The 23,367-nt window shown below is 46.0% G+C and overlaps 1 protein-coding gene across 2 annotated transcripts in view; it reads left to right on the forward strand.

The window, feature by feature from the left end:
- UBE2L3 (ubiquitin conjugating enzyme E2 L3) overlaps positions 1-23,367 on the forward strand; it is a 164,121-nt gene that overhangs the window by 120,192 nt on the left and 20,562 nt on the right. Inside the window, exon 1 of one of the 2 annotated variants that reach the window (XM_034435775.3) lies at positions 17,123-17,212. The exons of the other annotated variant lie outside the window; for it this stretch is intronic. Within the exon in view, the coding sequence (XP_034291666.1) occupies positions 17,186-17,212 (27 nt within the window). The 5' untranslated portion in view covers positions 17,123-17,185. Of the gene's footprint in view, positions 1-17,122; positions 17,213-23,367 lie in introns of those variants that run through there. 2 annotated transcript variants of the gene reach the window in all.

Genomic DNA, 23,367 nt, shown 5'->3' on the forward strand with positions numbered 1-23,367 from the left:
CAGAAGCAGTTTTCCAACAAAAAAAAATCTAGATAAATTCTTCTCTAAAATTCAGCCCGTTTTGCCATCTCCATCCCTTCTACCCGTGTTTCCCCGAAAATAAGACATCCCCTGATAATAAGCCCAATCAGGCTTTTGAGCGCATGCGCTGAAAATAAGCCCTCCCCTGAAAATAAGCCCTCCTCGAAAATAAGCCCTCCCTGAAAACATTTAAATCAGTGGTGAAATCCAAATTTTTTTACTACCGGTTCTGTGGGCGTGGCTTGGTGGGCGTGGCAGGGGAAGTATAGTGCAAAATCTCCATTCCCACCCCACTCCAGGAGAAGGATACTGCAAAATCTCCATTCCCACCCTACTCTGGGGCCAGCCAGAGGTGGTATTTGCCGGTTCTCCAAACTGCTCAAAATTTCCGCTACCAGTTCTCCAGAACCTGCTGGATTTCACCCCTGATTTAAATGCATGTGCAGCCAGTCCCCGCCATTTCCTCTGGTTAGGGTTAGGGAGACAGAGCTGGAAATCAGGTAAGATGGCAAGAGGAGCCCCGTCTTGCTCCACGCGCCCCAAAATAATAAGATCTCCCCAAAAATAAGGCCAAGCACTTATTTTGGGGTTCAAAAAAATATAAGACAGGGTCTTATTTTTGGGGAAACACAGTACCACCCCTTCTTCTATGGTGAGAATGAATCTCCCTGTCCACCTTTGTGCCTATCGAGTCTACACCGGTGGGAAAAAAAAGGCCTTTGGGACGGGGGGGGGGGGATTCTAAAACTTTTTACTGCCGGTTCTGTGGGCGTGGCTTATTTTGTGGGCGTGGCTTGATGGTCATGTGACAATTCTTTAGGATTTAGCAGAGGTACTGGTCTACCAGGCTTTTAACTGCTTGCAGAGCTGTACCGGTCTACCCATTTATTTTTGCAGACACTGGTCTACTCATGTATTTTTGCAGGCACCAGTCTACTCATGTATTTTTGCAGGCACTGGTCTACCCATTTATTTTTGCAGGCACCAGTCTACTCATGTATTTTTGCAGGCACTGGTCTACCCATTTATTTTTGCAGGCACCAGTCTACTCATGTATTTTTGCAGGCACTGGTCTACCCATTTATTTTTGCAGGCACTGGTCTACCCATTTATTTTTGCAGGCACCGGTCTATTCATTTGTTTTTGGAGGCACCAAACTGCCTTTTACCACTGATCAGCTGTAGGGCGGCCCTTTGAAGCCCCGCGGCAAGAGTTTAAACAGTTTTTTTCCCTTCTAGCCGATCAGCTGGGACTCAGGAGGCAGCAATAGATTGGGGGTCGGGCCAAATAAAAGGTAAGAATAACGCGGGGGATGGGGGGGGCAGAACCGGTTCGGTGACGTCATATCATCACCGCTACCGGCTCGGCAGAACCGGGAGGAACCCACTACTGCTTCGGGAGAATGAGATGGTGAACGATCCAACCCCCCGGCGGAGTTTGCGTGCCAAGGACCCAGCCAGCCTCATTTTCCCGTAGCGTGTGCTCAAAGATCTCCGCCAACTTCTTTCAGCTTCTGTCTCAGGGGGTTCCCAGAAAATTGGCCTCCTCTGCTAAAACCACCGTTCCCTGAATTTTGTGGTTTCAGGGGTTAGTGCAAACCCAGACATGGCATTTTCCCAGCCCGACAAAAAAAAAAAAAAAATCGGTTCCCACAGCTGGCAACGCAGCTTGGAAAGGGTGGAGCAACGGTTCGATTGCATTGCACCGGAGGGGCTGCAGGGGTTTGGCTCTTGGTCGGGGCGCGGCCAGCCTGGCCTTTGTGGATTATTTGTGCGTGTGAGAGAGAGAGAGAGAAAGGCGAGAGCTTGGCATGGGGGCTTTCTCTACACCCACCCACCCAAAATCCGCAGGCCTTTTTCCCACTGCAGACACCTGTCTCTGCAGCCCTTCATCTCGTGCCCCCTTGCCAAACCTTTCTCTCAACAGGGTGGGGTGGGAATTCCAGACGAGAGTGTTGCTAATGTGAGCGCAGCCAACATTTCCCCACCTTTCTCAGAGGTTTTTTAACCCTTGAGATCCGCAACAGCGACGGTGCTGATTGCTCGGTGCTCGAGCAATGGATTCAGAGTTGGGCGAGAAAGATCGGCCTCTTTGCTTCGATTTCCGATCTTGGTTTTTAAAGCAGAGCATCCTTGTCTGGCCTCTGAGCCCTGCATATCGTTTAGCATGGCTCCGCGAAGGCTAAAACATATGAAGAACGGTTGCAGGAAGTGGGTATGTCCACTCTAACGAAGAGAAGGACAGCATCTTCTGATATTTGAGGAGCTGTCAAAAAGAGATGATTTTTTTTTATCCATTCTCCAAAGCACTTTTTTTTTTTTTTAAATTTGATTTTTATGCCGCCTTTCTCCGGAGACTCAGGGCGGCTTACAATGTGCTCAGCAATAGCCTTCATCCTTTTGTATATTTATACAAAGTCAGTTTATTGCCCCCACAAACTGGGTCCTCAATTTACCTACCTTAGAAAGGATGGAAGGCTGAGTCAACCTTGAGCCTTGGAGAGATTCGAACCAGCAGTAATTGCAGGTAGCTGGTCTTAATAACCAGCTTAATAACAGGGTGCCTTAGACCTCTGTACTACCAAGGCTCTTGAGAGAAGGACAAGATGGGTGTAAAACGTTATCAAGGAGACTAATCAAGGAGAGAATCAACCTAGAACTAAGGAGAAATTTCCTGACAGTGAGAATCATTCATCAATGGAATGGCTTGCTTTCAGAAGTTGTGGGGCCTTGGAGGTCTTCTAGTCCAACCCCCTGCTCAGGCAGGAAAGCCCATACTACTTCAGACAAATGGTTATCCAACCTCTTCTTAAAAAGTTCCAGTGTTGGAGCATTTACAACTTCTGGAGGCAAGTCGTTCCACTGATTATTTGTTCTCACTATCAGGAAATTTCTCCTTAGTTCTAGGTTGCTTCTCTCCTTGATGAGTTTCCACCCATTGCTTCTTGTCCTACCCTCAGATGCTTTGGAGAAGAGCTTGACTCCCTCTTCTTTGGGGCAGCCCCTGAGATATTGGAACACTGCTATCAAGTCACTCCTGGTCCTTCTTTTCACTAGACTAGCCTTGCCCAGTTCCTGCAACTGTTCTTCATATGTTTTAGCCTCCAGTCCCCTCATCCTCTTCCTTGCTCTTCTCTGCACTCTTTCTAGAACCTCCACATCTTTTTTACATCGTGGCGACCAAAACTGGATGCCATATTCCAAGTGTGGCCTTACCAAGGCCTTATAAAGTGGTATTAACAGTTCACGTGATCTTGATTCTATCCCTCTGTTAAGGGGCTTCACAAAATAGAAAAGAGTTAGGAATTTGTTGGAAGTAGTATGAGGAGAGAGGGGGAGAGAAGAGAAGAGAAGAGAGAGGAAGAGAAGAGAGGGGAAGAGAGAAGAGAGGGAGGGAGAGAGAGAGAAGAGGGAGGGAGGGGGAGAGGGAGAAAAGGGAGGGAGAGGGGGAAAGAAGGAGAGGGAGAGAAAGAGGGAAAGCGGGAGAGAGAAGAGAGGGAGAGGGAGAGAAGGGAGAGAGAGAGAAGAGAAGAGGGAGAGAGGGAGAGAAAGGGAAAGTGGGAGAGAAGAGGGAGAGAGAGAGGAGAGAAGAGAAAGGGAGAGGGAGAGAAGAGGGAGAGAGAAGAGAGAGAGGGAGAGAAAGGGAAAGTGGGAGAGAAGAGAGAAGAGAAGAGGGAGAGAGAGAGGAGAGAAGAGAAAGGGAGAGGGAGAGAAGAGAGAAGAGAAGAGAGGGAGAGAGAAGAGAGGGAGAGGGAGAGAAAGAAGGAAAACAGGAGAGAAGAGAGAGGAGAGAAGAGAAAGGGAGAGGGAGAGAAGAGGGAGAGAGAAGAGAGAGAGAGGGAGAGAAAGGGAAAGTGGGAGAGAAGAGAGAAGAGAAGAGAGAGAGAGAGGAGAGAAGAGAAAGGGAGAGGGAGAGAAGAGAGAAGAGAAGAGAGGGAGAGAGAAGAGAGGGAGAGGGAGAGAAAGAAGGAAAACAGGAGAGAAGAGAGAGAGGAGAGAAGAGAAAGGGAGAGGGAGAGAAGAGGGAGAGAGAAGAGAGAGAGAGGGAGAGAAAGGGAAAGTGGGAGAGAAGAGAGAAGAGAAGAGGGAGAGAGAGAGGAGAGAAGAGAAAGGGAGAGGGAGAGAAGAGAGAAGAGAAGAGAGGGAGAGAGAAGAGAGGGAGAGGGAGAGAAAGAGGGAAAACAGGAGAGAAGAGAGGGAGAGAGGGGAGAGGGAGAGAAGAGGGAGAGGGAGAAAAGAGGGAGGGAAAGGGGGAAAGAGGGAGAAGGAGAGAAAGAGGGAAAACAGGAGAGAAGAGAGGGAGAGAGAGAAGAGAAGAGAGGAATAAGAGAGAAGAGAAGAGAGAGTGATGGAGGGAGGGAGGGAGAGAGAGAGGAGATCCAAAGGACAAGCTAGGGAAGTTGAAGTCATGAACTGTAATAACATCTTTACCCTGCAAGATTTAAGGTCTAGTTATTAGGAATAGGGGTTTTTTTGTTTTGTTTTGTTTTTGCTTTTCACCCAACATCCCAAATGCAATTGGCCCTAGCTGTTTCCCTCATTCCATTTATTTCACTTTTCTCTAATCAGTCCCAGGTGTAACATTGATCACAACATCTGGCTCTGTGCCTCCCTCCCTCCCTCCCTCCCTCCCTCCCTCCCCATTCACAAATGGCCTGGAAGCCGACAAGCTAAATCTCAAATATTTCACACTCCGCTTTGTGCCAGAAGAGCTTTCGGGGGGGAAAAAATGTGCTTTGCATCTGTCACTCTGTTGAGCAGAGAAACAACGTTCGAAGACTGCCGCCTTCCGGACACCTCGGTGTAGATGGAGAACTCTTCGGCGATGTCGGCCTTGAGGCCGTCCTCTGTCGGCCTTGCGTAGCAAAGCAGATAGGAAGCACCGGTGGGTGAATTAATTTGTAAAAACCTACAGTAGGGGCCAAAATTGTTGTTGTTATTATTATTTAATATAATAGTATTATTTAATAGTTAATATTATTTTATTATTATTTTCGCAAGACTGGAAAAGGCACCTCTCTCAGATCCAGAGTAGCAAATGATGACCCATGCTCAGTGGTGAAATCCAATTTTTATTTTTATTTTTTACTACCGGTTCTGTGGGCGTGGTGTGGCTTGGTGGGCGTGGCAGGGGAAGGATACTGCAAAATCCCCATTCCCTCCCCACTCCGGGGGGAAGGATATTGCAAAATCTTCATTCCCACCCCTCTCCAGAGAAAGGATACTGCAAAATCTTCATTCCCACCCCACTCCTGGGGAAGGATATTGCAAAATCCCCTTTCCCTCCCCACTCCAAGGGAAGGATACTGCAAAATCCCCATTCCCACCCCAATCCAGGGGAAGGATACTGCAAAATCCACATTCCCACCCCAATCCAGGGGAAGGATACTGCAAAATCTCCATTCCCTCCCCACTCCTGGGAGAAAGATATTGCAAAATGTCCATTCCCATCCCAATCCAGGGGAAGGATACTGCAAAATCCCCATTCCCTCCCCACTCCTGGGAGAAGGATATTGCAAAATCTCCATTCCCATCCCAATCCAGGGGTAGGATACTGCAAAATCCCCATTCCCACCCCACTCCAAGGGAAGGATACTGCAAAATCCCCATTCCCACCCCACTCTGGGGCCAGCCAGAGGTGATATTTTCCGGTTCTCCAAACTACTCAAAATTTCCGCTACCGGTTCTCCAGAACCTGCTGGATTTCACCACTGCCCATGCTGTCATGCCACGACGGAAGAAGTTTCGGTCCTTTGGCTACAGCCAGGACTGTTTGCTTTTTATTATTATTACTGTTGTCGTTGGTCCCAAATGCCTTGCAGATGTTGCAGGCTGCAGAATGCAGCCCTGGCGACTTGGCAGTCGGCCGGCCGAGATGCTAAACTCTTGACCCGCCGTGGGTTGAAAGCAGCAACAAGAGGGTGGGACTGAGTCACCATGAGGGCAGCAGCAGAAAAAGCCCCCCCTCTCCCCCGCTCAATTCCTCTGCATGGAAAGTGTTTCTTTCTTTTTTAAAATAGTTTTTATTGAATATTTTACATTTTTAAAACCAAAAACATAATAGAAAAAGACAAAAAACCGAAAAAAAGACAAAAAAAAGAAACAGGAGGAGGATCCTGGATAGCTCAACAGACTAAAAGCCTGTTATTAACATTCAGCTGCCTGCAATTATTGCAAGTTCGAATCTCCCCAGGCTCAAGGTTGACTCAGCCTTCCATCCTTTCTAAGGTAGGTAAATTGAGGACCCAGTTTGTGGGGGCAGCAAGCTGACTTTGTATAAATATACAAAAGGATGAAGGCTATTGCTTAACACACTGTAAGCTGCCCTGAGTATCCGGAGAAGGGTGGCATATAAATCAAATTTTTAAAAAAAAAACACACATAACACCAAGCAGTAAAATACAAAACATAAATAACAACATTATGTAATATTGTACAACTTTCTGCATTGACAGTTATCTTTACTTTTAAATTCAATCATCCTAATCATTCTCTTATTCTTAACCATATTGAACATTCTTTTAAACTAAATTGTTATATATTTATTTATTTATTGGTTCGATTTATATGCCGCCCTTCTCCGGAGACTCAGGGCGGCTTACAATGCGTTAAGCAATAGCCTTCATACTTTTGTATATACCTGCTTAGTAGGGCTTTCGGCCCCCCCCCCAAAGCGGTGTTCTTTTTTATACAAAGTCAGCTTATTGCCCCCCACAATCCGGGCCCTCATTTTACCTACCTCGGAAGGATGGAAGGCTGAGTCAACCTTGAGCCTGGTGAGATTTGAACTTGCAGTAATTGCAGGCAGCTGGCAGCTAAGTGCTACTTAACAGCACTTTAGTCCACTGCACCACCAAGGCTCCTTACATATACTTACATAGCAGTGTTCTAATATCTCAGGAACTTCCACAAAGAAGAGGGAGTCCAGCTGTTCTCCAAAGCATCTGACCTGAAGGCAGGAGAAGAAGTAAAGGATGGAAACTCATCAAGGAGAGAAGCAACTTAGAACTAAGGAGAAATTGTTCCACTGATTCATTGTTCTCACTGTTAGGAAATTCCTCCTTAGTTCTAAGTTGCTTCTCTCCTTGGTGAGTTTCCATCCTTTGCTTCTTGTCCTGCCCTCAGGTGCTTTGGAGAATAGCTTGACTCCCTCTTCTTTGGGGCAGCCCCTGAGATACTGGAACACTGCTATCATGTCTCCCTTTCTTTTCATTTAAACTCTTTTAAAGGGGTTGGCCCCTATGTTCTACACTCACTGTGTAGAAATATTCATACCTCACTGACTTTTTCCTGTATCGTTTGGAAGAGTTTTGAGGATTTCATCCAAACGTTGGAAGGCTCTCTTGAGGCCTTGCGCTCCATGTTGTGTATTTTGGAGGACGTTTGACCTGGAATCTGGTTCTCTCTTTTCTTTTCTTTTTTTCCCCCTCTCTTTTTTTCTACCTTTCGTCTCAAAGAGTTCAAATATCGTTCTAGGCATCCGACAGCTTTACATACTAGACTCACAGAGTCTGGGCACCCATCCAGACTTGTGAACGGCAGAGGAACTGGAGAGCTGAGCCAGGAAATTTTACATCCATCCATTTCAGGACGCGTGCCAAAGCCTGTACGAAAATGCAGTGCGCGCACAAGGCCAGCGACTTCACACACACACACACACACACACACACACACACACACACACACACACACACACACGGGTCTGCAAAGATTCTGGTCCTCCCACTTCCATTTTTTTTTTTTTTGCAGGAATCTGGCTGGAACGGCAAAGGAAATTGTTATCGAAGTCGCAGGGAAATTATCTCCACCTTCTGCTGGGTTGGGTGGACACTTGAGTGGAAACAGATTTGCGTGCGAATTTTCGCCGCAGGCACACCCATCAGTCCAGAATTATGATCGTTATTATATCATGATTTATTTTTTTAATTATATCATACATTATTATAATAAGAGCCTTGGTGGCGCAGCCGACTAAAGCGCTGTTAAGTAGCACCAGCTGCCTGCAATTACTGCGAGTTCGAATCTCACTAGGCTCAAGGTTGACTCAGCCTTCCATCCTTTTCGAGGTAGGTAAAATGAGGACCCGGATTGTGGGGGCAATAAGCTGACTTTGTAGAAAAAAGAACACCGCTTGTGGGGGGGGGGGGAAAGCCCTACTAGCAGCTATATACAAAAGAATGAAGGCTATTGCTTAATGCATTGTAAGCCGCCCTGAGTCTCTGGAGAAAGGGTGGCATATAAATCGAACCAATAAATAAATAAATAAATAAATAAAATGAAGGAAGGAAGGAAGGAAGGAAGAAAGAAGAAAGAAAGAAAGAAAGAAAGAGAAGGAAAGAAAGAAAGAAAGAAAGAAAGAAAGAAAGAAAGAAAGAAAGAAAGAAAGAAAGAAAGAAAGATCAAGGACAATGTGAAATCGCAGCTGCCAGTTCTTTCGATGGTGTTGGATTTAATTTGCATTTAGCTCTTCCCGGGAACCTAGGACAGTGATGGTAAACAGTTTTGGTGTCAAGTGCCCAAAGCATGCAAGCGTGCAAATGTCCATGTGCCAGAACCCCCACAATGCAATGCGAGTGCCCCCCTCCATGCATGCACCCCGCTCCCTCCATGCCCCGTTTTGGCTTCCAGGTTAGTGCAGGAGGCTTTCCAGGCCAAAACGGGGCACGGGGGGGCCTCACACGGTCCCACCATGCCCCATTTTGGGCCGGGAAAGCCGCCTGCACCAACCTGCACTCCCCCACACATGCGCCCACCCCCCGCGCATGCGCGGCAGAGCTGGAAGGGACCTTGGAGGTCTTCTAGTCCAACCCCCTGCTTAGGCAGGAAACCCTACACCACTTCAGACAAACAGTTAATCCAGGAGTGAAATGCAACAGGTTCTGACAACTTCTGGAGAACCGGAAGCGGAAATTTTGAGTAGTTCAGAGAACTGGCAAATACAACCTCTGGCTGGTCCCAGTGAGCTGGGAATGGAGATTTTGCAATATCCTTCCTCTGCCATACCCACCAAGCCACGCCCACAGAACCGGTAGTAAAAGAAAAATGGATTTCACCACTGGGGTGCAAATTGTTCCACTGGTTAATTGTTCTCACTGTCAGGAAATTCCTCCTTAGTTCTAGGTTGCTTCTCTCCTTGATGAGTTTCCATCCTTTGCTTCTTGTCCTGCCTTCAGGTGCTTTGGAGAATAGCTTGACTCCCTCTTCTTTGGGGCAGCCCCTGAGATACTGGAAGACTGCTATCATGTCCTCCCATGTCCTTCTTTTCATCATTATACTGTGATGTATACATTTATATGTATGTATTCTATTCCTTCCTCCCTTCATCTCTTTCCCTTCTTTCCTTTTTATCCTTCCTCCCTTCCTTTTGTCCTCTCTTCTCTCTTTACTTCTTTCCCTTTGTTCTTATCCCTCCCTTTCTTCTCTGTTTATCTCCTTCCTTCCTTCCTTCCTTCCTTCCTTCCTTCCTTCCTTCCTTCCTTTATCCCTTTTTTCTTCTTATCCTCCCTCCCTTCCCTTTGTCCTCTCTTCTCTCTTTACTTCTTTCCCTTTGTTCTTATCCCTCCCTTTCTTCTCTATTTATCTCCTTCCTTCCTTCCTTCCTTCCTTCCTTCCTTCCTTCCTTCCTTCCTTCCTTCCTTCCTTCCTTCCTTGTTTAACTGTTTCCCTTTCCTAAATCAGGAAATCAGCCTAAGCAGTGGAGACAAGAATATCAACTGCGGGTGGCTTACTTTTTTTTTTCTTCATTGCTGTCATAGCCACCCACCCTCCTTTTTAACAGAATAACGGAAGGGACCTTGGAGGTTTCTAGTCCAACCCCCTACTCAAGGAGGAGACCCTATACCCGTGATGGTGAACCTATGGCACGCGTGCCACAGGTGGCACATGTAGCCATATCAGTGGGCACGCCAGCTCAGCTCCTAGAGAGGCTCTGGAGGCTGGGGACAGCAAAAAACGTCACTTCCTGTCCAAACGGAAGTTGGGAAACGGGCCGTTTTGGGCCTCCGAGGGGGTCGGGAAGGCTGTTTTCGCCCTCCCCAGATGCATAGAGAGGATCTGGAGCCAGGTGAGAAAGAAAAACGGGCCTACTGGGCCATCACGTGCCAGGAGCGGGGGAGAGGGGGAGTCATGTGAGCATATGCAGGGCAGGACGCATAGAATTATGGGTGTGGGTATGCGCGCACACAAACCTCCCCCTCCCACCCTCCTGGCACAGGATGGCAAAAAGATTAGCCATCACTGCCCTATACCTTCCTGGACAAATGGTGTCCACAGTCTCTTCTTGAAAACCTCCCATGATGGAGCTTCTAGAGGCAAGCAGTTCCACTGGTTAATTGTCCTAACTGTCAGGAAATTTCTCCTTCGTTCTAAGTTTCTTCTCTCCTTGATGAGTTTCCACCCGTTGCTTCTTGTCCTGCCCTCAGGTGCTTTGGAGAAGAGCTTGACTCCCTCTTCTTTGTGGCAGCCCCTGAGATATTGGAAGACTGCTATCCTGTCTCCCCTGGTCCTTCTTTTCGTTAAAGAAGTCACGGAAAGAGAATTATTGTTGTTCTTATTTATCATGATTTCTGGCTCTGAAGTGACAGGATTTAGCGGACGGCCTGACGTAATGTCTCCCCGGTGAGTCAAAGTTGAATTAGCAGGTGTGACAAAGTCTCAGGGGGAACGAGAGAAATAAATCTCTGGCAAGATTGGGTTTTTTTAAAAAAATATATATGTATATATACACACATCTAAGATCAAAGATTGGTAGACAAAACTCCAGCTGGGTTCATCTGATGCTGAAATTTCCTGCAAGTTTTTCACCCCTCCGAGCGAGACATCTGTTTTGGCCTCTTATCTCAGATTGTTTTAGAATTCCTTTTTTTCCTAACTTTTGAAAAGGGGGAAAGGATGAGTTTCATATTTCATATGTCTCCTTGCTTGAGCAGGGGGTTGGACTAGAAGACCTCCAAGGTCCCTCCCCACTCTATTGTTTTGTGTTGTAAAGATACTTGTTTAAAAGTTTTTTTCTTAAAACCTAGTCCGGGGGAAAGGAACGTTATCTTTTTACGATTCACGCGTCTCTCCCTTGGGACTTCAATTAGTAAATTCAACACAGGTTTTCCCATTTCTTCTATTTGTTGTCCTTGGCAATTTTCCCTCCGCCATATCCTGCATCAGAAAACATCTGAGAGCGCTGAGAACTGGGGAAGCCATTCACCATACAGAAACAAGAAGCAAAAAAGGATATTTTGGTCAATGTTTTTTTTATTCATAAAAAGCTTTTCTCTTGAAAGTGCACGGTAGAAAAAAAACATAAGCACTCTGGATACACACACATAAACCCACACGATGTAAATAGGTAAAGATTCCCCTCGCACATATGTGCTAGTCGTTCCTGACTCTAGGGGGCGGTGCTCATCTCCGTTTCAAAGCCGAAGAGCCAGCGCTGTCCGAAGACGTCTCCGTGGTCATGTGGCCGGCATGACTCAATGCCAAAGGCGCACCGAACGCTGTTACCTTCCCACCAAAGGTGGTCTCTATTTTTTCTACTTGCATTTTTTTACGTGCTTTCGAACTGCTAGGTTGGCAGAAGCTGAGACAAGTCACGGGAGCTCACCCCGTTACGCGGCACTCGGGATTCGAACCGCTGAACTGCCGACCTTTCGATCGACAAGCTCAGCGTCTTAGCCACTGAGCCACTGTCTTAGAAGAAAACTTAGCTCCTGCTGTAAAAAAGAGAGATTTCTTAGGGTTTTCCGCCATCCAGTGGCACATATGAGCATTACTTTTAAGAAAGTAAATGGAGCACACAACCGTTGCAATATTATCATCATAGCAGCCCTTAAGATGCTGAGAATTTTAAGGCACCTTTAATTTAGCTGACTCACTTGGCTGACTCACTCATTTGGCCGTCCTTGACTCATCCATTTGTTCAGAGGCCATTTGATGTTACAACGGCACTCACCCTTTTGTTCGTAACATTTATTTTTTTTATCCATGTCTAAAATACGAGGAAAAACTCAAAACAGGAAATTAAGGGAGGGGAAAAGAAAATACGAGGGGGGAAAAAAAGAAAAAAAAAGCGTTGACTTCAGACTCCTTTTATCTTAACGTTGCAGCCTCAATGTTTTATTTTTTACACATTAGTATAATATAACTAGCCGTTTCTATTAAGGATATATTTAATTATGTTAAATCTACCTAATGGGATATATTTAATTATGTTAAATCTACCTAATGGGATATATTTAATTATGTTAAATCTACCTTTGGCAAAACCAAAGTTTCATATATTTTTTTCATCACAAGCACAAAATCCAGAGGAGATATCCAAATAAAAAAACATAATTAAATATATCCTCCACTGAATAAAGCGATCAATTTAAACCTTCCTTCCTGCTTTACCTTCCTTACTGTGGAAATTATACACACACATTCACACACACACACACATATACCATATATACACACACATATATTATACATATACATACCAGTGGTGGGTTGCTCCCGGTTCGCACCGGTTCGCAAGAACCGGTAGTAAAAAAAATTTAGTAGTTCGGAAAACCGGTAATAACATTGGCTGGCCACGCCCCCAAACCGGTCCCCGGCCCGGTCGCCGTTCACTTACCCCGCCCACCTTATCAGAGGCTTTTTTTTTCTTTTAAAAGCATTTTTTCTGCCACCTCTTCGAAAAAATGCTTTTAAAAGTAAAAAAAAAAAGCCTCTGATGATCGCACGGCTCAGCTGGGATCGTCAGAGGCTTTTAAAAGCATTTTTTCTACAACCTCTTCAACCGTTTATGACGGTTTCAGCATTCCTGTGATCACCATTTGTGACCTTCGCAGTTGGCTTCCAACACGCAAAGTCAATGGGGGAAGCCAGATTCATTTAGTGACAGCATGATTCACTTAACAATGGCAGGGATTTGCTTAACAATGGAGGCAAAAAAAGGTGACATACAGTTGGGCACTTTGCTTAAGCAACAGGAATTCTGTCCCCAGTTGTGGCCATTAAGTTTCACAGAGACTTTAGAATAGAATAACAGAGTTGGAAGGGGCCTTGGAGGTCTTCTAGTCCAACCCCGCTTAGGCAGGAAACCCTACACCACTTCAGACAAATGGTTATCCAACACCTTCTTAAAAACTTCCAGTGTTGGAGCATTCACAACTTCTGGAGGCAAGTTGTTCCACTGATTAATGGTTCTAATTATCAGGAAATTCCTCCTTAGTTCTAGGTTGCTTCTCTCCTTGATTAGTTTCCACCCATTGCTTCTTGTCCTGCCTTCAGGTGCTTTGGAGAAGAGCTTGACTCCCTCTTCTTTGTGGAAGCCCCTGAGATATTGGAAGGCTGCTATCATGTCTCCCCTGGTCCTTCTTTTCATTAAACTAGACATACCCAGTTCCTGCAACCGTCTTAAGTCGAGGACTTCATGTTCACTTTCTACCTGCGCTCAGTTATCAGACAAGCTAAAGGTAATCAATAAATCAGGGTTTGTCTCCATACGGGGATCCAAAGTTGGCTTGCAGGACGCTTCCCCAAACGACGCCCTATCATTGCATTTGCCAACGTTACTGCTGCCGGCGGTCTGTGCCTGTTTGATTTTTAATGCCTAATTTATTTATTTCATTTATACCCTGCTGTTCCGCTCCATCCCAAAAAGAAGGCAAAGACAGCTAAGAAAGTGAAATTGTTTGTGCCTGGAAAAGCGCCTTGCATAATCAAAAACCCATCCGTTATTTTTGCTTCACTGGCTAATTTAAGCTCGTCTGCAAAATAGGTTACATGGATTATTAATGGCTTCAAAATCTTATACCGGCTGCTATGAAAATGCTGCTGATGTCATCCTCGCCTATCAATACACAACGCTCGTATTTTTAAGCATCTAAAAGCAGCCGGTAAGAAAATACACATCAAAATCAAAACAAACAAGCCTTTTTATCAACCAAAGAGGTTTATATATCTCTTTTTGTTTTTTGCTTCTACATGTTGTATCCAAAGCCATCGAGAACAATAAAAACACCATATTGTAAGGCGATTTATTATTTAAAAAAACAGAAGGGGGGGTGGCGGAAAGAGTCAGTCCACAATGCAATGAAGAATATGCTTGCTTTGGGGGGGGGTTAGTTTTCCAAGCCTGATCAAATGCAGTTTTTAAAAATGTTTAAATTAATTGGAGATGTAACCAGATGAGGACATCAAATCAAATCAAATCAAATTAAATCTCCTACATCCAGAAGGCCAACAGGAAACAGGCGCCAGCATCAGAAGATTGCAAAACAAAATTCTCTTTTTAAAATACCGAATGGAGGAATAATTGAATCAGTAATTTCACTGTCGTCTTTATCTTCTTCTTCAACATTCCCTACATTTTTCCTTTTCATTGTCTTCAGGTCCTTCCTCTTCATCACTTTCTTTCTCCTCCTCCTCCTCCTCTGCAGTTCTTCTCACTTTCTTCTTCAACATGAAGACTTTGTTCCTCTAGTTCACCTTCCTTCTCCTCCTCTTCTCCATCTTCACAGTCCTCTTCCTCCTTTCTCCATCCTCTTCTTCTCACTTGATCCTTCACCATCCTCCCATCCTTTTCTTCCTCTTCACCGTCTCTGTTTCTCTTCTTCACCTTTCTGCTCCTCTTCTCCATCTTTAGTCTTCCTCCTCCTTTCTCCAGCCTCGTTACTTGCTCCCTCACCATCATCCTGCTCTGTTCATGTCTCCGCATTCCTTTTTTCTCTTCCTTCTTCTTCACCATCACTTTATTCCTCTTCTTCACCTTCCTCTTCTTCTCCATCTTCATAGTCTCCCTCCTCCTTTCTCCATCCCCCTCTTCTCACATGGTCCTCCACCATCATCTTGTCTTCTTCATCTCCACATTCCTCCCAGCCTTCATCCCTTTCTTCCTTCTTTCGACTTCACCATCACTTTGTTCTTCTCCATCTTCACAGGCTTCCTCCTTCTTTTTCCATCCTCTTCTCACTTGCTCCTTCACCATATTTTCTTCTTTATCTTGACATTTTCCCCTCCTCCTCCTTCTCCATCGAGTTTGTTCCTCTTTTTCTCCATCCTCTTCTTGTCTTCATCCTCTCCAGTCTTCCCATCCTTCATCCCTTTCTTTCTGTTCATCTTCACCCTCACTTTGCTCCTCTTCTTCACCTTCCTCTTCTTGTCTTTAATCTTCTTTCTCCCTCTTCTCACTTGCTCCTCCACCGTCTTCTCTTCTTCATCTCCACAGTCTTCCCATTCTCCATCCCATATTTCTTCTTCACCATCAAGACTTTGTTCTTCTCCTTCTCATCTTCTTCCTTGTTTTCCTTCTCCATCAAGGCTGTTCCTCTTCACCACCTTCCTCTCCTTCTCCATCTTCAGTCCTCTTTTCTCCATCCCTCATTTGCTCCTTCATCCTCATCTCATCTTCATCATCTACCTAGTCTTCCCATCTTTCATCCCTTTTATCTTTTTTTTTTTTTTTTTGCTTTAATTTATATGCCGCCCTTCTCCAGAGACTCAGGGCGGCTTACAATGCATTAAGCAATAGCCTTCATACTTTTGTATATTTATACAAAGTCAGCTTATTGCCCCCACAAACTGGGTCACCCTCACTTTGTTCTTCTTCTCCACCTTCCTCCTCTCCTCCTCCACCTTCACGCTCTCCTTCCTCCACTTCTTCCTCCTCTTTTCTTCTTCCTCCTCCTCTTCTTTTCTTCCTCCTCCTCTTTTCCTCCTCTTCTTTTTTTCCTCCTCCTCCTCTTTTCTTCCTCGTCCTCTTCTTCTTTTCCTCCTCATCTTCTTTTCTTCCTCTTCTTCCTCCTCCTCCTCCTTTCTTCTTCCTTCTCTTCTTTTTTCCTCCTCCTCCGCCTCCTCTTCCTCCTCCTCCTCCCCTTCTTTTCTTCTTCGTCCTCTTCTTCTTTTCCTCCTCCTCCTTTTCTACTTCTTTTCCTCCTCCTCTTTTCTTCCTCTTCTTCTTCCTCCTCTTTTCTTCTTTTCCTCCTCCTCCTTTTCTACTTCTTTTCCTCCTCCTCTTCTTTTTTTCTTCCTCTTCTTCTTCCTCTTCTTCTTCCTCTTCTTTTCTTCTTCGTCCTCTTCTTTTCCTCCTCCTCCTTTTCTACTTCTTTTCCTCCTCCTCCTCTTCTTTTCTTCCTCTTCTTCTTCCTCCTCTTCTTTTCTTCTTTTCCTCCTCCTCTTCTTCTTTTCTTCCTCTTCTTCTTCCTCCTCTTTTCTTCTTTTCCTCCTCCTTTTCTACTTCTTTTCCTCCTCCTCTTCTTTTCTTCCTCTTCTTCTTCCTCTTCTTTTCTTCTTTTCCTCTTCCTCTTCTTCTTCCTCTTCTTTTCTTCTTCGTCCTCTTCTTTTCCTCCTCCTCCTTTTCTACTTCTTTTCCTCCTCCTCCTCTTCTTTTCTTCCTTCTTCTTCCTCCTCTTCTTTTCTTCTTTTCCTCCTCCTCTTCTTCTTTTCTTCCTCTTCTTCTTCCTCCTCTTTTCTTCTTTTCCTCCTCCTTTTCTACTTCTTTTCCTCCTCCTCTTCTTTTCTTCCTCTTCTTCTTCCTCTTCTTTTCTTCTTTTCCTCTTCCTCTTCTTCTTCCTCTTCTTTTCTTCTTCGTCCTCTTCTTTTCCTCCTCCTCCTTTTCTACTTCTTTTCCTCCTCCTCCTCTTCTTTTCTTCCTCTTCTTCTTCCTCCTCTTCTTTTCTTCTTTTCCTCCTCCTCTTCTTCTTTTCTTCCTCTTCTTCTTCCTCCTCTTTTCTTCTTTTCCTCCTCCTCTTCTTTTCTTCCTCTTCTTCTTCCTCCTCTTCTTTTCCTCCTCCTCCTTTTCTTCCTCTTCTTCTTCCTTTCTTCCTCTTCTTCTTCCTCCTCTTCTTTTCTTCTTTTCCTCCTCCTCTTCTTTTCTTCCTCTTCTTCCTCCTCCTCTTCTTTTCCTCCTCCTCCTTTTCTTCCTCTTCTTCTTCTTTTCTTCTTTTCCTCCTCCTCTTCTTTTCTTCCTCCTCTTCTTCCTCCTCTTCTTTTCCTCCTTCTCCCTCTTTCCTCCTCCTCTTTTCCCCGCCCGACCAGCAGCCTCCCCTCAGCCCTCCTCGCCTCAGCAGCCACCCTGTTTCTCGCGCCCGCCCGCCCGCTCTCTCTCTCCTCCGCCGGGCCTTCCTTCCAGGAAGCGCCGCCGCCGCCGCTATGCATTGTGGGGCAGCGGCAGCAGATCCAAGATGGCGGCCAGCAGGAGGCTGATGAAGGTAACATCCCAGGGCTGAGGCCGCCGGGACGGCGCCGGACAGAGGCGGAGGGGAGGCGCGCGCGGGACGACCGGACGGCCGGCCCGGGGTGGGCGAAGGAGGGCGCTGTGAGGGACGGGGCGGCGTCGGGGGGGGGAGAAGCTTTCTCTTCGCTTTCGGGGCCCCGACGGCTGCCGGGGCCGCGCTTCCGCCGGTGCCTTGAAGCGAGCGGGCGGGGTTTTGGGTAGGTGGGGGGGGGCGAAAGGAGGAGGAGGAGGCCCGGGCGCGCGCGGACGCCCCCCGCGTCGATGTGGGGGAGGGGGATGTTGTTGAGGGGGAGGGGGGGCTTGGGGGGGGCTCCCACTTCCTCAGTGGGGGGGGAGGGAAATGGGTGAGGAGGGGGGGTTTCCCCCCCCGCCGGGTGACTAAGCAAAGCGGGGGCATCTCAAAGCTTGGAGGGACCCCCCCCTTTAAGGAGGAGGAGGGGGGGTTTAAAATGGGGCGAGGGGGGGGAAGAGAGAGAGAGAAAAGAGGGGGGGAGGGAGGGGCGTCTCCCCGCTCTTGCCTTCCTCCTCCTCCTCTTCCTCTTCTTCTTCTTCTCCTTCTCTTTTCTTCTTCTTCTTCTTCTTCTTCTTCTTCTTCTTCTTCTTCTTCTTCTTCTTCTTCTTCTTCTTCTTCTCCTCTTTTCTTCTTCTTCTTCTTCTTCTTCTTCTTCTTCTTCTTCTTCTTCTTCTTCTTCCTCTTCCTCTTCCTCTTCCTCTTCCTCTTCTCCTTCTCTTTTTTTCTTCTTCTTCTTCTTCTTCTTCCTCTCCTTCTCCTCTTTTTTCCTTCTTCTTCTTCTTCTTCTTTCTCCACCCCCCCCCCTTCTCGCGTCTTCGGATGGGCGGCGGCGCCTCCCGACGTTACGAAAGCGGCCTTGGTGGGACCGGGAACGGGAGGCTCAGCTGGGCTGCCTTCTCTTCCTTTCCCCCCCACCCCCGGCCAAATTCGCCAGCCTAAAGGTCCTTCCTTGGGGTCCCAGCAAAGGGGGAATCCCGTTTCTTGGAAGGTTGGGAGAGGGGGTTCCTTCCCTATCTGTGGGGGGGGGAGGGGGGAGGGTGGAAAGGGAACCACCAGGAGATCGTTTAGGAGGTTGAGGACTTGGTTCGCTCTGAGCTGGGGGGGGGGGGAAAGGGAACCACCGGGAGATGCTTTAGGTTGAGGACTTCTTTCTCTGAGGTGGGGGAAAGGGAACCACCAGGAGATCCTCGGTGCTCTCTGAGCTGGGGAAAAGGGAACCACCAGGAGATCCTTTAGGTTGAGGACTCCTTGGTGCTCTCTGAGCTGGGATAATCACCAGGAGATCCTTTAGGAGGTTGAGGACTTGGTGCTCTCTGAGATGGGGAAAAGGGAACCACCAGGAGATCCTCTAGGTTGAGGACTTGGTGCTCTCTGAGCTGGGGAAAAGGGAACCACCAGGAGATCATTTAAGTTGAGGACTTCTTTCTCTGAGGTAGGGGAAAGGGAACCAGGAGATCCTCGGTGCTCTCTGAGCTGGGGAAAAGGGAACCACCAGGAGATCCTTTAGGTTGAGGACTCTTTGGTGCTGTCTGAGCTGGGGAAAAGGGAACCACCAGGAGGTCCTTTAGGAGGTTTAGGACTTGGTACTCTCTGAGCTGGGGAAAAGGGAACCACCAGGAGGTCCTTTAGGAGGTTTAGGACTTGGTACTCTCTGAGCTGGGGAAAAGGGAACCACCAGGAAATCCTCTAGGTTGAGGACTTGGTGCTCTCTGAGCTGGGGAAAAGGGAACCACCAGGAGATCCTTTAGGTTGAGGACATGGTGCTCTCTGAGCTGGGGAAAATGGAACCACCCTCGGTGTTCTGAGCTGGGTGGTTTCCTTCCCGATGACGTTTGGTGACCCAACTAGGTAACATCATCAAGGCTAGAAGAGAAGGGGGTTTGCAGAGAGGAGGAGGCGGAAGGAAGAGAACTATGGGGTTCTTGGTGGTCTCTGAGCTGGGTGGTTTTCTCGCAGACGTTTCGTGACCAAGTTAGGTAACATCATCAGGGTTAGGAGGGAAGGGGGGTTGTGAGGAGGAGGAGGAGAGGAAGGCAACTATGGGGTCCATGGCGCTCTCTGAGCTTGCTTGTTTTCTTGCAGACGTTTCATGACCCAACTAGGTAACATCATCAGGGCTAGGAGGAAGGAGGGGGTAGCGGAGAGAAGGAAGAGAAGAGGAAAAAGAGGACTTGGTGCTGTCCGAGCTGGGTGGTTTCCTTGTAGATGTTTGGTGACGCAAACTCGGTAACATCATCAGTGCTGGTGAAAAATTTGAAACGGTCCTGAAAGGACAGCAGGAAAACCACCAAACTCTCAGAGCACCAAGGACCCTCATTTCAAATGAGCTACAAATATTCTCCTTTATTGTTCCTGTGATTGGCATTGGCACTCTACTGAAGCTGGGGATGGGTGTGTACTTTTTCGGGGCAGGGGGCCTGGTTTAACCCCAAAGAGAAGGGAATTGCTCAACCGACCACAAAAAGAAACCGGTAAAGGAGAACATTTGTAGCTGAGATTGGAAATGGGGTGGTCTCGGCTTGGTGGTTTTCTTGCAGGCATTTCATTACCAAACTAGGCAACATCATCAGTGCTAGAAGGGAAGTGGGGTTTGTGAGGAGGAGGAGGAGGAGGAGGAGGAGAGGGAGGAGACGACGACTCTGGGGTCCTTGGTCAATCAATTTTTATTATGGTCATAGACCAGCGTTAGGGGTCCTTGGCGCTCTCTGAGCCTGGTGGTTTTCTTCCAGGTGTTTTGTTACCCAACTAGGTAACATCATCAATGGTAGAAGGGAAGTAGGGTTTATGGAGGGAAGAGGAAGAGTAGAAGGAGAACTGGGGGGTCATTTATGCTCTGTGAATTTAGTTGTTTTCTTGCAGACGTTTCATTACCAATCTAGGTAACATTATCAGTGTTAGCAAGGAGTGGGCTTTGCTGTCAGTTTATCTGATATCTCATCACCACTGACAGGCAAGCCACTAGAATATAAACTGAGAGCAAACCCTACTCTTTACTAGTGCTGTTGATGTTGCCAAGTTGGGTAATGAAATGTCTGCAAGAAAACAACAAATCTCAAGAGAGTGCCAAGGTCTCTACAGTCATCGCCCTCCTCCTCCTCCTCCTCCTCCACATTTCAACCCCACTCTCTTTTAGCACTGATGATGCTACCTAGTTGGGTAATGAAACGTCTACAAGAAAACAACCGAGCTTAAGGAGCACCTTTCCCCCATCCTCAAACCCTCAAAGCTTTTCTTAAATTTAAACAATCTTAAATTTAAATTCTTAAATTTAAATAATCTTGTTTTCTAGTATCAGATAGTAAATGGAATTACATCATAAGCAAATCGTCTGCTTCACACAGTATGCTAAATCACTTCCGCCCCTCCCTCCGATTTCTCCCCCCCCCCCCAAAAAAAGCTAAGGTTAACGCTATTTACAATTGTGGGAATGTAGCCTTAACTGACCTGCTGAATTGCTATTGCGCAAACTAAGTTTGCAGGCGAGATGGTTGGTTTGGTCCTGGTTTCTTTAATGTGCTCATCCTAAAGCTTTCAGATCCCTGGAGTTGCTTTGTTCAGCCACAGGAAGACAATGTAAAAGGATTGCATTTATTAACTCCCTGGATTAAAGTGGAACATATTAAAAAGAGGTTTGGCAGAATAAAGCCCACCCAAATCCATTTGGATCATAAAAAAGAATAAGCATTTGGATCTTAAAAAAATAATAAGGTGGCAGGGAAGAACTACAAGTCGTATAGACGCAACGCTGCGCTGAACGGGGGTTTACACGTGTTAAAAAATCTTTACACGTTTGTGTCAAATAATCCAGTGTGGATTATTTACTTCCAAATAACACAGAGCATAAACTATGTCAGTGTCAGAAGGTGGTAAGAAACATGCTTTGGCTTTTTCATTCTTTTTATAGCAGGCGGTTGTCTACTTTTGTTTTCGCTTTCTAACTTCAGCCTGCCGAGCGTGTGAGGTTTGGGAAATGGGAAGATAACTTTGCAACCAGACCCGTTTGGCTGCGTTGTAAATGTTGTTCTTAAAAATACTGTGTTTCCCCGAAAATAAGACCCTGTTTTATTTTATTTTTTGAACCCTGACATAAGTGCTTGGCCTTATTTATTGGTTTACAATGCGTTAAGCAATAGCCTTCATACTTTTGTATATACCTTTCGGCCCCCCCAAGTGGTAAAGTCAGCTTATTGCCCCCACAATCCAGGTCCTCATTTTACCTACTTCGAAAGGATGGAAGGCTGAGTCAACCTTGAGCCTGGTGAGATTTGAACTTGCAGTAATTGCAGGCAGCTGGTGCTACTTAACAGCACTTTAGTCTGCTGCGCCACCATGGCTCTTATTGCCATGCGCTCAAAAGCTCGAGTGGGCTTATTATTAGGGGATGTCTTATTTTGGGGGAAACAGGGTATCTGGATTAGAAGTTTGTCTTGGAATAATAATAATAACTTTATTGTCATTGTACGTGTATACACAGTATACCCATACAACAAAATTCACTGAACACCCAAAGACCAGGTCCAATACACATAATAATCCCCAAACACACTCCCACCCATCACAAATTCCCCACCCCTAAAACATCCAAACATCCACACAACAGACCAAGTAATGCTGTCCAACAGCTCATGATGGACTTTTTATATTCCTTGCGGTTAATAGGAGGTGTTTGTTTTTTTTTAATATTCAGGTAAAGCTTTTGTTAACAATTGCGTCATAACAGCACAGATGTGAAGTTGGCTACCCCACTTCGATTCAGCTTTTTGCTTTAGAAGGTTTAAATCGCTCGTTCTTTTTCCTTTTATATAGTTTTATATACGATTATAGATTTGGGATAAACCTCTTAACGTTTCAAAACTCCACGAACAAGATTTAGTTAGAAGAATTCGAGAAATACTTGGACTTTAAGTAATGATGTCACTAATTGGATATAATTCTCACAAATCCTTCCTGAAATTAAAATACATTCATCCACCTACAGAGTAGTCCGGGTTGGTGTTTCTGTAAAACTTGGAGAATGGAAAAGTCTGATTTTACAAATAATAGTCCATATTATTAATTTTGTCATGTACTCTGTACTCTATTGTAATTGCTTGCTTAGGCATTCATATGTCAAAGTCATATCCTTGCAGTTAACAGCAAAAGTAGTAATTTCCTTAAAGAGTCTGGCCTTTTCTGTTTTTAAGCCTCTGCTCAATTGCATGTTTATAACTAATACAGATAGTCCTCAACTTACAACAGTTTAGTGGCCGAAGTTATAACGGCTTGAAAAAAACGATTTATGACTTTTTTTCATACTTCCGACTGTTGCTACCTCCCCATGGTCATGTGATCAAACTTCAGATGCTTGGCAACTGGCATGTACTTATGACAGTTGTAATGTCCCGGGGTCATGTGATCCCCTTCTGACAAGCAATGTCGACAGGGAAGCCAGATTCACTTATCAAACACGGTAATTTAATAACTGCAGTCATTCACTTAACAACTGTGGCAAGAAAGGTCATAAAATGGGGCAAAGCTCACTTAACAACTGTCTCACTTAGCAACAGAAATTTTTTGGCCTCAATTGTCATAAGCCGAGGGCTACCTGTAATGTACAGTTCCTGAAATACCTAAACCGAAGAAGCGAGAAGATAAACTTAAGAGTCCCTGGCCTCTCTACGTGGAAAAAATATGCTGAATTTTAATACATTCCCAACCCAGATGCAAGGGTGATATACAATTAACACCGTTTATCGTACTACCAGTATATTTAAGCATGCAAAGCGTGTCAATCAGAGCTAGCATACAGAGTCGGTTTGGTCTAGTGATTCAGGCACCAGGCTTAGAAACCAGGAGACTTGTGACTTCTAGTCCTGCCTTAAGACATGAAAACTGGGTGACTTCGGGCCATTCACTTTCTCTCAACCAATCCACTTCACAGGGTTGTGGTGGTGAAAATAGGAGGAAGGTACATTGGATAGATAGTAATAAAGGTGGGATAAAAGGTATAGGTTTCCCTCGCACATACGTGCTAGTCGTTCCCAACTGTAGAGGGTGGTGCTCATCTCCGTTTCAAGGCCGAAGAGCCGGGGCTGTCCAAAGACGTCTCCGTGGTCATGTGGCCGGCATGACTCAAC

The sequence above is a fragment of the Pantherophis guttatus genome, chromosome 17, assembly GCF_059756535.1.
Source record: "Pantherophis guttatus breed Tessera chromosome 17, ASM5975653v1, whole genome shotgun sequence".
NCBI classification, from domain to species: Eukaryota; Metazoa; Chordata; class Lepidosauria; order Squamata; family Colubridae; genus Pantherophis; species Pantherophis guttatus.